Source organism: Haemorhous mexicanus, chromosome 13 (genome assembly GCF_027477595.1).
Source record: "Haemorhous mexicanus isolate bHaeMex1 chromosome 13, bHaeMex1.pri, whole genome shotgun sequence".
NCBI classification, from domain to species: Eukaryota; Metazoa; Chordata; class Aves; order Passeriformes; family Fringillidae; genus Haemorhous; species Haemorhous mexicanus.
The window spans coordinates 11,798,336-11,811,969 of NC_082353.1; the positions used below are offsets into that span (position 1 = coordinate 11,798,336).

General features: G+C 40.8%; 1 protein-coding gene across 2 annotated transcripts; it reads left to right on the forward strand.

The window, feature by feature from the left end:
• The first annotated feature begins 2,909 nt into the window (after positions 1 to 2,909).
• DUT (deoxyuridine triphosphatase) lies at positions 2,910 to 9,291 on the forward strand. 2 transcript variants are annotated; one of them, XM_059858377.1, is made up of 7 exons: positions 2,910 to 3,064; positions 3,634 to 3,796; positions 4,920 to 5,011; positions 6,080 to 6,124; positions 7,504 to 7,578; positions 8,462 to 8,532; positions 8,948 to 9,291. In XM_059858377.1, the coding sequence occupies exons 2-7, from the start codon at positions 3,636 to 3,638 to the stop codon at positions 9,002 to 9,004; spliced, it is 501 nt and encodes a 166-aa protein (XP_059714360.1). In that variant the 5' UTR covers positions 2,910 to 3,064; positions 3,634 to 3,635; the 3' UTR covers positions 9,005 to 9,291. The 2 variants fall into 2 exon arrangements, with proteins under 2 accessions (XP_059714360.1, XP_059714359.1); XM_059858376.1 differs by lacking the exon at positions 2,910 to 3,064 and adding an exon at positions 3,084 to 3,239.
• The last annotated feature ends 4,343 nt before the right edge of the window (positions 9,292 to 13,634 follow it).

Below are 13,634 nucleotides of genomic sequence, written 5' to 3' on the forward strand. Positions count from 1 at the left end.
AAGCTGCCCATCTTGATCACACACCCCTAAAGCACAGTCCAGATTATGCTGTCAAGAACCATATTCTTCCAATGTGCTTCTCACTAGATCCCAACAGAGATTCTTTTTGAGGGGATTGTTTCTTTATTTTTAAATCAGCTACCCAACAGTACAAGTAGAAAAGCTACCTAACCAAAAAGGCAACGAATTGTGAGGATTAACAACTGTAACTACACTGCAAAAAGCATGTTGTTATCCTGCTTCACACTCGAAGGAGTTTCCACTCAATCTTCATCATCACAAAGTACAAAGCTCCAGCCGCCAGCATAGGAAATTTTACCAGTCTTAAACCTCAGCAATTTTCATTACATCTTTGAAAAGTCCTACCAAAAGCTTTCCTGACTGAGCAATACTAATCCTCAGAAAACCTAGACATTTCTCATTTCTCTAATTCCATGTGGGATTTCAAGATCTTTTTGGCAAAAGCAGTTTCAGCGCCTGATCAGTAGTTTACAAGCCAGAGACATCAACAGGTAACAGGAATCTGCACTACAGTTGAACATATGGGCCAAACAGCTACAAGCAGTCTTAGCTACTACTGACTCATTTAACTCCCCTTAGCTGTTTGGCACCTCCCCTCAGGCAGAGGTCAGCAAAGCTGTGGGGACAGAGTGTGAGTAACCCTCAGTATTGTCAGCTTGAATTTCATGGGTCTCCCTCAAACTTCTTGCTCTGGTGGTTTGGTGTCATTGGACTTCAAGGAAGTGAGTGTGGATCAATCTAAGATCCTGCTCTGTCTCCCTTGTAACCTCTCCAACTCTTGGCAGCAGAACAAAAACCTCCAGTGCTGCAGCTCTTTGCTAAATGAGTGACTCATCACTCAAGTTACAGATGAGGAAAGTCAAGGTTTTGCAAATGTTGTGCTTCATCAGAGGTCAGGCCACTGTTCAAACATCTCTTCCTGCTGGTACCTAGGGCACAGCCCCCTGGCAGCTGTGTAGGCCAGCGCTGCTGAGGGAACACCTCACACTGGCCTTGACTCTGCAAGGAAAAATGGCAACAAACAAATACAGCGACTTGCAGCTCACATTCTCCACAAACAAGTGCAATAAGCCACAATCATGCCATGGGCTGGAATTTCATCAGAGGAAATTAAGCTTCAAACAAAATCAAACACACTAAGGTTGTCTGGAACAGAGTAAAAAGCAACGGCAAAATTCCACAGCCCCCATGCTGCTGCAAACATGCAATCAAAAATAGTTTCATTATAAACAGACAGCATCCTAACAGCCTTTTTAAATTACAAACCTTCATCACTGGGAAAGAGACAGCTGTGCTAAGTAAGAATGGGGTGAGAAGTCGTTTTTTTTAAAGCCAGGGTTTTCTTCTAATAAAAATCCTCATTTTAACACCAAAACTTCAATGGGGAGAATTCTGTGGCTACTACCCCCAAAAGAAGCTCTGTTTCTTTCTGTGTACAACAAAGCAGCCTCCGCTCCTGCTCACAGTCCAGGAAAAAGGCAGATGATTTCAGTTTATCTCAGTATTGTTTTTCAAAGTCAGGAGGAAATGCCTGATGGAGAGCAGCACTAATCAGCCATCAGGAATGCAGGAAGGTTTACTGACTCTACAGAGCAAGCAACACATTCCCAGAACCAAGGTAAACTTGGTTTTAGACCTCCAGCATAAGGCTTGGGGGGGTGTTCCCCTTGTAAAGATCTGGGAAAAAAACAAGTGTCACTCAGCTGAGTCCTTTCTCCGTAATATTTTTGGATGAGTCCTCCTCTCTGTTAATCATGGGCTTCCAAGCTACCTCAAGCAGAGTTTAGAACCCAGCCTGCTTCCCCAAGTCTGGCCACTCATAAAATTGGTCCTTTTCTACAGTATAATGCAGGATGCAGTCATAAACTCCATAGAATCCTGCTTGTATAAATATTTACAATTAGATACTAGTCTGATACAACTTTAATTCCTATAAACTTCAAATTTTTGATAACTTACATCAGAAGCCATAAAATATTTTAAGTAGTTTTTTCACACAGGTATGTGTTACATATATATTCTCCTCCAAACAGTGAGGAGTTTCCTCTTTAGACTGAAAATACTGAACAGGAATAAAAGAAAGCCAAATTGGGGCATTCTTTTAAATACCTTTCCCAACTGAACTGCATGCAATGTGTAGTAAAGGTTTCACTGCCATCTGGCTGCATTTAGAAAACATAACATAGCAAGGAGACCATCACTTAAAGAGTTTAAAACAAAAATCACAGGGACTAGTTGTTTGATAAAATCTGGACCAGCAAAAAGAATCCTAAAGTCTGTAGGTATTACGCAGAGCCAGATACCTCCATTAGCCTCACCAGGGACAATTTTGAAACTATGAATCCAATGGATAGTCTTTTCAGCCCATAGCAGAGAGCCACGGGGGAATTCAGGAAATTCCCTATTCCTAGGGATATACACATGTCCTGTAGAATATATCTATATGTAGATAGAAACACATAAATATAGGAAAACCAGGAGAGAAATTACATCATAAATCGAATGGCAAGATGGCAGAGTGCCTTAAAGACAATGAAATAAGTCTTCTGCTCCAAGACAGAAGAACAGGGCAGGCCTAGCATTGACAGGTTTTCCCAACATCGTCAAGAACTGTTCTCTCGTCAGGCAAACGCTTCTGTCGTGGCCTGACCATTTCTGAAGGAGTCTCTTTCTGCCTCTACTCTGTGCAACGTGCTCTAAGAAGTTCTGCTTTAACAGGAGGATTACACTGGATGCTCTCCAGAGGTCCCTCTCAGCCTCAAGCACCCCTGACTGTGAAGAACAGCGGCTGTTTGCCGGCCACAGAGCAGCCCGTCTTGCTCAGCCACTCCGGCTGCGCGGTGCGAGGAGAGGGACAGCCCGGGGGCTCCTCTGAGCCTGTCCCGGCCCCGGCGCCGGCCCCGCCCGCCCGTGCAGCCGCAATCGCGTCCCCCGGCAACGCCGCGCGGCCCGCGGGGTCCGCCCGCCAGCCTTCGGCAGAGCCGCCGCCGCATCCCGAGGGGCGCCGCGGGCCGGGCTGCTACCCGAGGGGCTGCGCCGGCAGGTAGAGCCCGGACAGGGGGAGAAAGGGGCGCCGGCACCTCCACCCCCGCCCCATGAGCCGTGCGGACCGCGGCGGGGAGCGCCTGGCGAGCGGTCCATGGCGCGCTTCCCACACGGCGGCAGCGGCGCTATGTTGGCCCGATGCCTCCGGTGGCTCCGGCACCCCTGCGGGCGCTGTAAGGAGGGGAGGGGGAGTTGCGGAGCAGCATATACTGCCCAGCCCGCAGCCCTCGGGGGCTTTGGGGGATACACCCTCCCTAGCCGCACAGGGGGCCGGCCGCGGCTCCTCGGGGGCCGCCCTGCTGTGAGGCGGTGGCCGCGGTTTGGGGCTTTGGGGCCGAACCCCGCCTGACGCACGGGGCGGTATCCTCAGTGCGGGCGCGGGGTGCCCGGGAGGAGCTGGGCGAGGCCATTCTCACCGAGGGGGGAATAGGGTTGCGCCGCGCGCGGAGAGGCCGCAGACGGGCCGGTTTTCCCCCCCTGCCCCCTCCCCCATGGGCCGCGCCGGGTTTTGGCGGGCTTTTGGCCGGCGGATGGCCGTCCCTCATAGCGTCTGTCTCGATCCCTCAGCTATGCCCGCCTCCGAAGCCGTGCCACAGGCGTCCCCCAGCAAGAGGCAGAAGGGCTCGGGGCCTGGAGAAGCCTCCGCACGGCTGCGCTTCACCAAGCTGTCCGAGAATGCCTTCGCCCCATCCAGGGGCTCCGCGCGGGCTGCGGGTTACGATCTGTACAGGTGAGGGAGAGTGCGGCGGAAGCCCGCCCTCGATGCCGCCCTGCTCAGAGGGCCCTCGTGGCCTCTTGCCGAGCTGAGTCCCCGGACTGTCTCGCTGGCCATGCAGGAGAGGAGGCCAGAGCTGATCTAGTCGTAGCTCCTTTGCTCCTCCATCCTTCACCATGTTCGGATATCTGTGGTCCATCCCTGTTACAGCGTAGATTTCATCAGGCACAGATGTAGTAGTTGGCTAAAAGTCAGGCTTGACAGAGCATCCAGAATTGCTGTTGGTGGTCACATTGCGTTCCTCTTGATAGAAAAATATGGTCGTGCACGTGGGCCCTCTTTGCCAGCACTTGTGCTTTTCTGCTTTCCTCTTGGCTCCGGGGTTGCCGCCTGCCAAAGGGCCTTGTAGCAGTTTGATAGTGCTCCTAGCTGGAAACCACGTGGGTTCATGTACAGACTTAGGTTTTGGTTTGTTTGAATTAATTGTGGCCCTTATTCAATGGCTTTCACTGTGTTCAGGAATACTTGTAGCTAGACTTGTGGTTGTTAGCGTAGTGCTTCTGTGATCAAGTCACTAGTTTTGAACGAGTGAACTTTGCTGCTGCCACTTCTAACTTACCTTTTTTAGTATTACGTAGAATAACCAGCCTTTTTCTTCCTTCACCTCTCTGACTTCTTTCCTGAAGATTTACTGCACTACACCTTACCCTTTTTTCTTTTTATCCCTTTCATCCTACCAGGTTTGTTTTTGTTCTTGTTCCAGTGTTGCACTGTAGACCTGGAAAAAGTCTGTTTTATAGAAAACCTTTCAGTGCTTCCCATCATTTGAAAAACAGTTCTTCATCAAGGTCAAGACATGACAACTATTGTCACCACTGCTTTTCTTTAGGCCTCTAGTTGGGTAGCTTCAGCCAGTTCTTAAAATCTCTGTAGTTCAGAGTTTCCAGGAGAATCATGTGAATAATGAACTGTCAGACTGCTCAGAACAAAAACATTGTTGCCTAAAAGTTAACTTAATAGATTATTAATTTTGATTACAACTAGTTCATCTGCTGTAGAAAGCTTAATCAGACTGTATTAAAGTAAAGAAACTTGAAAACATATTCTGCATAAACTAGTGTTTCTTTCTTTAATGTAGTGCCTATGACTGTGTGATACCACCCATGGAAAAGGCTGTGGTGAAAACAGACATTCAAATAGCACTTCCTTCTGGGTGCTATGGCCGAGTAGGTGAGTACACAGCTGTCAGAAGGCTGCAGTGTCACTCTAGAACAGGTTTGACAGCATCTTCACATCTCTGCCTAAAGCTTTCAGAATTAGTCAGCACAAAAAAGGGATGCCACGTGGCTGTGTGCTTTACTTAATCTTGTAGTATTTTCCTGTTACCTGTTGTCAGACACATTTGAGGTTTGGTGTATGTCAGGTGGCCAAAAGATGATCAGCAAAAATGCCTGTGCTCTACATACAACTTTAACTTTATAGGCCCCACAGTAGTTCATTATTTGTATGCAGTTTCAGAATTCAAATCACAAAGACTAATAGGTAATAGACATACAGAAAATGCATCCCTGGTTGTTTAAAAATTAACCCCACAGCACCAGTGTAGTAGAATTTGATGACATACTGTGATTGAATAGTTGAGAGGACCTGTACAAAATATTCTGTTTATTTTGTGCATTCTTTGTCTGAATTATGTATGAATTCTTAATGTAAAAAAGCAATAGCAACTCCAGTGGAAGAACATGATCAGAGTTTGCCATGTCCTTTTATGTAAAAGAACACATGCGTTTCTCTTCTCCCAAAGAAAATTTTAAAGATCATATAATTTTTAGTTCCACATCCCAGTAGGCTAAGGTAAGTAAAAACCCTCACACATAATTTATCTGTGTATAACACTGCTTAGGAAATTCCTTGACAGGTATTGTTTTCCTTCATAACTTAAATGGATTGACCTAATATTCTTCTGAGATGATGCTGAACCAGTGGTAGTCACCAAAAATAAACCAAGGTTAGACAGTCTGTCTGCTCCAGTTGCTTTCCTTGGAAGAACCTACTCTGCAATTGCAGATCAAATAAAGATATGTTTCCATTACTTTAAGATTGCAGTTTTATTGTTGCCTGTTGCAGCTGTTATTCTGTTTGACATATATGTAAACTCTTAACATAATTCCTGTAATATATTTTAAAAAGACTGAAAACAATTGTCATTCCCAAGACTGTGCAAACACACTATATAACCTATAAATACTGTCTTTTTAAAGAAATAAATTGTAGTACTTAAAAAAAATTCTTTTCTAGCACCACGTTCTGGTTTAGCTGCAAAGCACTTCATAGATGTTGGAGGTAAGCTTTTTGTTCTTTTTATTAAGACTTGATAAGGACCGATCACAGAAGTGCCTTAATTTCACACTGTAATGTGCAAATAAATGATGGCTTCTTGGGGAGTCTGGCAAAAGGAGATACTTGGGTAACACCTGAGAGAGACAGGTCCTCATAATTATATTAAAACTTTCTTAATTATAAGAAGGATTACTGATTTTTTTTTTAATAATAACTGTATCATACTTCTGTAAACAGTGCCTGCCATAGAAGCTACTTTTTTGGCTTAGGCATTAAAGATGACTTCTTACATGCTGGTTTCTCCATTTTTTTAACCAGCAAATTAACTTGAGAATTGCATGTTTTTCTAAATTTTCAAAACTCAGGGGATACTCCCAGTGTTACTGGCACCTTAATTAGGAAGCTGTTCAAAAATGCCATTGGATTAACCCAAAACATTACATAAGAGAGCTGTGTAAATACCTTTTCTGCACTGCAACTAGAGATTGCATGGTAACTATGGATCATATGCACTACAATTTTTTCAAAAGCTGAAGGAACTACTTTAAAAAGTAGGTTTTTCTTCTTAAATGTGCATTTGGTGGTTGAACATTAAAACGTCAAGGTTCACTCATACTACAGTTTCCTCTGCTGTTAGTAATCTCTAGTGGTAGTACTTTGTATAAGCTGGGGAATGTCTTGGACTGGCATTTAATTTTAGTATTTAAATTATTTCTGCAAGCAGACTTCAAAATACATACTTAGGACCACAGGGAGGCCCAAACTCATATTTTCTACTGGAAATGCATTTCCTCTATCTGAGAGAAAAACTAAAGAAGCAGAATATAATTGTTTGATGGGCACTGGTAGCTAGTCTTCTGAACTATGTAGTTAATAGAGTCATACAAAATACAAGAGTAAGCTAGTTTTATAGTCCTGGTACTAGAATATAGCTGTATGACAGTCATTTCCTTACAGCTCTGATTCTGTTACCTTGCCAGAGGTACAGGATTTGGATCTGTGCAAATCCATAGCTCTCTAAAGTTAGAGTTAGTAACAGATTTTTGCTTGACACTGAACAAGCTGAAGCTAGCAGAACAAATGGGGCCTGAATTTAGTCCGGCTGTCTTGATTTCTGATAGGGTATTACTACTAAAATTAATAGTACAGTGGTAAATCACTTCTTGACATGTGATGGTGTTTTTCAGTTCCTTTTGCAAGAGTGATTAGCATTTTTAGATCTCATTATTTGCATATATATTGTTGTTAATTGTGCATCATAAATATAAAGGATGTCATTGTGAGATACTGTAATCATTTATTAATCTCAACCTTAATCTAATCTAGTTATCTCATACACTGACATTTACTAACTGGGTACCTCTCAAAATTTCTCCTGACAGCTGGTGTTATTGATGAGGATTACAGGGGAAATGTTGGTGTGGTACTGTTCAACTTTGGCAAGGAGACGTTTGAAGGTAAGTGTTAAGCCTGCCAGAGCCTATTTTCAGCCACCTGACTGGGAACAAGAAACTAATTTTTTCTTTAAAAGTTTATGCAGAGGTAGAACTAGCTGGGAAGATTTTTCTTCTCTCAGTTAACTTAATAATGTCCTGTGAAGGGAACATGTAAAGATTCTACTCATAGCAAATTAAGCAGCATGCAAAAAAACCTGACTCTAAAACATCCATACCACCACAAAAGCAAACCAAAACATCCCTACTTAGCTAAGCTTTAGATTCACAAACTGTACGGAAATGCAACTTTTATGAAGTTACTACCTTTCTCTGAAAAACAAAATTAGTTAAGTAGTATTTGAGAAAAACCTTCTCCAAAATCCTGGGAAACATAAGTAACAAAGACAGGAATTTCCCTTTATTACAGTCTTTCTGCAAAAAGTCAGTTTTAAGTTTCAGTGCCCAGATGCAAGATATGCTTTTGTGGCCTCTCCTGCATCTCCACATCACAAGCTGCTTAGGTAAGTTCTGTGAGCCAGATTGGTTATTAGTGAGAAACTCAGTTTTCCTTTTTAGTTCATAAAAAGAGCTACATTATCCACAGAGCTGTCTCTCCATCTCTGCAGTACTTGTACATAGTGAACTTAAGATGCCAGAGGATGGCATCAAGGATGAGTGGAAAGGCCTTGAGCTGGTACAGCTGCTGACATTGCCCATAGAAGGACCAAACAAAAGTTTATCTTAACCTGTATTTTTCTGGGTCTGTTAACATCTGTTTAGATAAGTTTCAAACAAGTGTTTTCACTTTTAGGATATTCTGATATTCTTGAAAGGAGATTGTCTGAAGTCTATATTCATTATTCACTTATTTGAAGGAACTAATAATATTTTAACTTCTCTGCAGTTAAAAAAGGGGATAGAATTGCCCAGCTCATCTGTGAACGCATTTATTATCCCGAGCTAGAAGAAGTTGAAGTAAGTTGGCAAAAGAAAATATTCCTGCTTTTTCAATAATTACTAGTTATATATATAAGAGGAAATTTATTATATAGATAAATACTTGACTAAAATTACTTTCAGTGGTAAAACTGCATAGCAGCAGTACTACCTGAATGAAAGTCTTGATTGTTTGTACATACTTGCATTGCTATTTTTTTCCTTTCTTTTTTGGTAAGTTTTCAGGGTTTTTGAGGAACAGCTCAGTATATACTAGAAATTGTTGTCTCACAAGCATTTGGTTAAGCTTGTGCAAAAGATATTGTAAAGTGTCTTGCATACGTTTTTTGTTTCTTAATTATAGCCCTTGTTACAAGTAAATGATAGACAATATCTTTTGTATAGAAACAAAAAAAAGGCACTAAACCAACTTATCGTAATTGATGTCTTTCAGGCTCTGGATGATACAGAACGTGGCGAAGGTGGCTTTGGCTCTACTGGAAAGAACTGAAAATTACTTGAATATACTTTCTATTTTTGTTTTTTGTTATACTATTCCTGAATTTTCATCTAAATTAGAAGTAGGATTTTTGGAGTGCATAAGAATATTTCAAGTTTTATTGAGACTTCTCCGTATCTATCCTCCATTGAATTTGTCTGCATAATGAGGAAGTATGCATGACTGGCTTGACTTACTAGTTAATGTATTATTTTCTCTTTCAAGAAGTTTGGTCTTCAGCACTAAGAACACATTGTTTATGTGGCAATTACACTGTAATAAATTAAAAAATATCTTAATGATATGTTTTATTTTACTCACCTAAACTACAACAGCCAATTGTTCCCTTGCCAGTTTTTGTTAGACTTCTGAACGCTATCTTCCACATGGGTCAGGATTTCATATGGAGAACCTATTTCATATAGCATCACTGACAGTATCAACAGGACTTCCCACTCTGACACCAAAATCAGAATAAGACAAAGATACTTAATATTGCATCCTCTACAACCTTTCCAAATACTTTTGTTTCTTTTCAAAGCCAAAGTTGTGACTTTGATACTTAGCTGATCTTCAAGTGGCCAATTTTTCAGCTCTCTTATATTAAAAGAAAAAGCAATACAGTTTGAGTTAAGTAACACAACTCACCTGGAAATAACTTCTATGTAGTAAATAAGAGCTATGAATTACACTTCTGGAATATTTGTTACAAATTTATCTATATGTTACTGTATGGAAGAAAAATTATGAATTATTGAAGCAGTGCACAGTTTGGGTTTTTAAATTCACTTTTGTCCAGTTAACAGAATGTCTTTTGAATCTGTCCTAAACCTGATCCAATAAGTGTGTGGAATTTCTTAAATGACTCTCTGACTTTCAGGTGAAAGAACATGCAGAGAAGAGAAGAAACAAAAAAGGAAAGGAAAGGAAAGAAAAGTGACTATTTTCCCACTTTACATGAAAGAATTAGAAAAGGCTCTGAAGCTCTCAAACACTTTTTTCCTGCAGCTGTCAGTACTTTAAGATTTTCTTATCTGGAAAATCACAGGTAGGAAATACTGTGCTTTAAGTTTTAGCAGTGGAAAGGACATCTTTGTAGGCTGATGTTCATACTGCTCTTCTGCTGGGTAGTTTCAGCTCAGGATAATCATGTTGGTATTAATTTCATGTTCTTGTCTAGGACTATTTTTAGTGAAGTAGGCCCAAAATACATTTTATCCGCCTGCCCTGCAAAGAGCTGGAAAATAAAAGCAGTGTGACAGCATTCAGATCCCTTCAGCCATGAGATAGGCATTACACTAGCTTGGCAGTGCTGAAATGTCGTTTTGCTCTTGGTCCTTACCCCTGTGCTTGGATCTGTACATCCAGCCAGGCCATCAGGAGCAGGCACACCCTGCAAAAGGCCACTGTAAGCAGGAGCACATCATACCAATGCAGTCTAAATGAACTGGGAAAGCTGAGCTTGACACTATTTTATTCAGTTCTATACCCTGCCAAAAAGGAACTTAAAAGGCTATTTAAAGGTCTGAAAATCTATAATCCTTTTGTGAAAAGCTGTTTCCTCCTCTGGACTGTAAGTCAAGAGAAAGTTTTGCTGTAATTTTCAGTTTCCACCTCCCAAAGCAAACTACCCAGTAGGGGTTCCACTGATGCAAGTCCTTTTTAAAAAAAGGTGCTACAAGAGGCCTCACTTGGAACAGCAACCTGCAAGGAAGAAGCTGGAGTTCAGGTGATACTCATTACTTGTTGTACCTGATGGAAACTGATCTGATTTCCATTTTTGAAAATAATGCTAATACTACAGATTCTGAGGTAAGTTTTTGCTTAAAAAAGCACAATCTCAGGAGCTATCTCAGACATGAGGAAAAAACGAATTTACATATGCATGCCTGCAGTAACTTGTCAACATTAGAACCATTATCTGTCATTACCAGGAAAGGTTCACTTGTTTTGAAAATCTGTATGATGGAGTTCCTTTCCATTGTTTCTCAGTACTTCTCTAGAGAAGTATGTCATTAGTTTTAGATTGCTGCAAGGTCCTTTCCAGTAAGGACTTTAGGAATGTTAATCTGAAATGAGAAATGCTTTCAAGCTTACCTCTGCACTGAGCTCCTCCATGAGCACCAAGCCATTGCACGTGGGTAAGGAATTCTGGTAATTCCTGTTAGTCTTGGGGTTTGCTTTTCTTCAATAGAAGTAGCAAATCTAAGAAAGACGAATACTTCTACCCCGGCAACGAGAGTTACTAATGTGCTGGAAGTTCTAAAGTTGAAACTGCTACTGCAGATCAAGGCCTGCATTTGAAACTTGTAGAAACTTTGTACTGGGACTGAACAGAGGCTTAAAACAGCATTTGCTACTCTATGGTTCAAACCAAGCTATCTACATCTCTTTTATTTATATTCCCACAATTTCTTTAATATGAAAAACAATACCCTCCCAATTATGTCATGTTCCTTTTTTCCTATAATATCTACATTAAAAAAGTATATTATCTTGGTATTTTGCAAGAGAGAGGGGACTGGGAAACAATCTCTTTCTTTACTTTATCTGAGACCTACCTCCATTACCTAGTTGTAAATTAGTTTTGTAATTCAGTGACAAACTGCCTAAGTGTTTGAGTCATTGAGTCCACATGCTTCAGCTGGGGCAAGTAACTTCAGGAGTTATCCAACAGTGTGCACAGGGCTCACTTCTGTGTACATAGATTCATGTCTCCAGAGCCTGCCACTGGGGTGTGATCCCCAGGGCTCACTGCAGGTACGAAACTGAAGAGATGCAAAGATATTTCCAAAGTAACAAAATGAAAATCACTTTGAGTAAAAATTACATTGGGCTGTTCTCCACTATCACTGACCAGATCCAGGCAAAGTTACTCTAATTCAACTACTCACATCTGCAAGAGGAGTTACCTAAAGCTTGAAGAACAATCTTGTGGAACATCCTCTGTGTAAATGAAACATAAAGCCTTTATAAATTAAAAGTAATTTGTTGGGAATTCTTACCCACAGCAGAAAAGAACATTTTCCTGCAAGGAAAGGAGAAGGACATTACTGACTAACAATCTACTTCAGGTTTTTTTATAAATGGATTTGACTTGTTACAAGGATAGAGAAAATCTGGCCTTTCACCCCAAGTGAATTTGGAAGAAAGTTGAGATGATTAACCCCACATTCACCTCCATGGTTTGAGTTGTATTATGAGATCTGAGAGGGTTCTGGTTTTTTATTTCAGCTGCAATATTTACAATAACCCCTATGTCCTTAGAAAGGCAGAGGATCATAAGCTGATAAGGGTTTTGAAGGAACATGGGATTCCTATACAATTCCTACCACTTGAACTCTCCACTTTTGGACAAAAACCTGAAAACAAAAATTATGGCAGTAATACCACTGCTACCATTGATCTTTAGTTCTTTCTTTCTCCCAGAGCGTTAACCTGGTGTTTAGTAGTTCAGAATTTAGGCACAGTTTCCTCAGCTCAGCTGTTAGATTACTCTGTGGCATGGTAGGAATTTTATCTATTGAATGTTTTCTAGATCAGCCACTAGATGGCACTTTAAGTTTGCTTTCTTTTCCACTTCTTTTTCAGAGGTATTTTTCAAAGATCTGTTCATCTATAATTAAGAGTTGATGACTCCCACTGGGACTATGTTGGTGGAAAGAAAGATGCAGCAATATTTGAGTGAAAGCAGGCAAAAGTATGACCATTAAAGGGGGAACAATGACAATAATTTAAATAAGATTTGGGTGGTTGCAGTGTTTGCATAATCCCTCCTGGCACGCAAGAGCAGTAGAGAAGCCTGTGGCTTTTCTCTCCTGCTGTGTTTCAACAAAAATGGAAAATTGTAATGAACAGCAACATTTTTCCTATCTTTCGTATTCACTGTGCTCTTACTCTCTCTTCCTCCATTCCTTTAAGTGGAATGCAGGCTACTTAAGGATTGCATTGTAATGAAAGTAATGTGTATCCTGGTAAACTCTGCATTGGATTTTCCAAATCAGATGCCTCTGGCTGCAAGTTCAGGGTATAAATTAAAACTTACTTAATACATGTTAACTCACTAAGGGTGAGTGATATATAGTAACCTAAATTATGTGAATTAAGGTTCTCTAGTTTCTGTATGGCTTGCTGCTCCTGTAATAACACAGTTTGGAGTGCTTGTATTTGTCTTCCTCCTAACCTTCTAATTTTTTTTTTTTTTTTTTTTTTTTTTTTTTTTTTTTTTTGTGTTAAATAACTGTCATTGTATTTTGGCTTAAAGATGGTTAAGTAAGTTTTGGTAAGTAAACTTCTATGACCCTGCCTATTTCCTGTCCTGTCAAACCTTTCCTTGTAAGAATAACAGTGTCCTTTTATTTGGTGGAGTGTAGCATGATGTTTTTGGCAGGCACGACATTTTTGACTTGCATAAATTTGTGACCTCAAGTGCAAGAAAAGTGAATGCTTGCTTCAGTACCTCATGGTTTTTGTCTAAAAAGAAAAGTGTTCACATGGCTAACCATTACAAATTCTGAAGGAAAATTATCAGCACACTTATTCCACCTGATTGCACATGACTGCACTTCCAAAGAAAAGAACCAGAAATAAAAATAAGTATTTTGCACCTAGTTATGTAAGTTACTGAAAGCCTGAAAATATA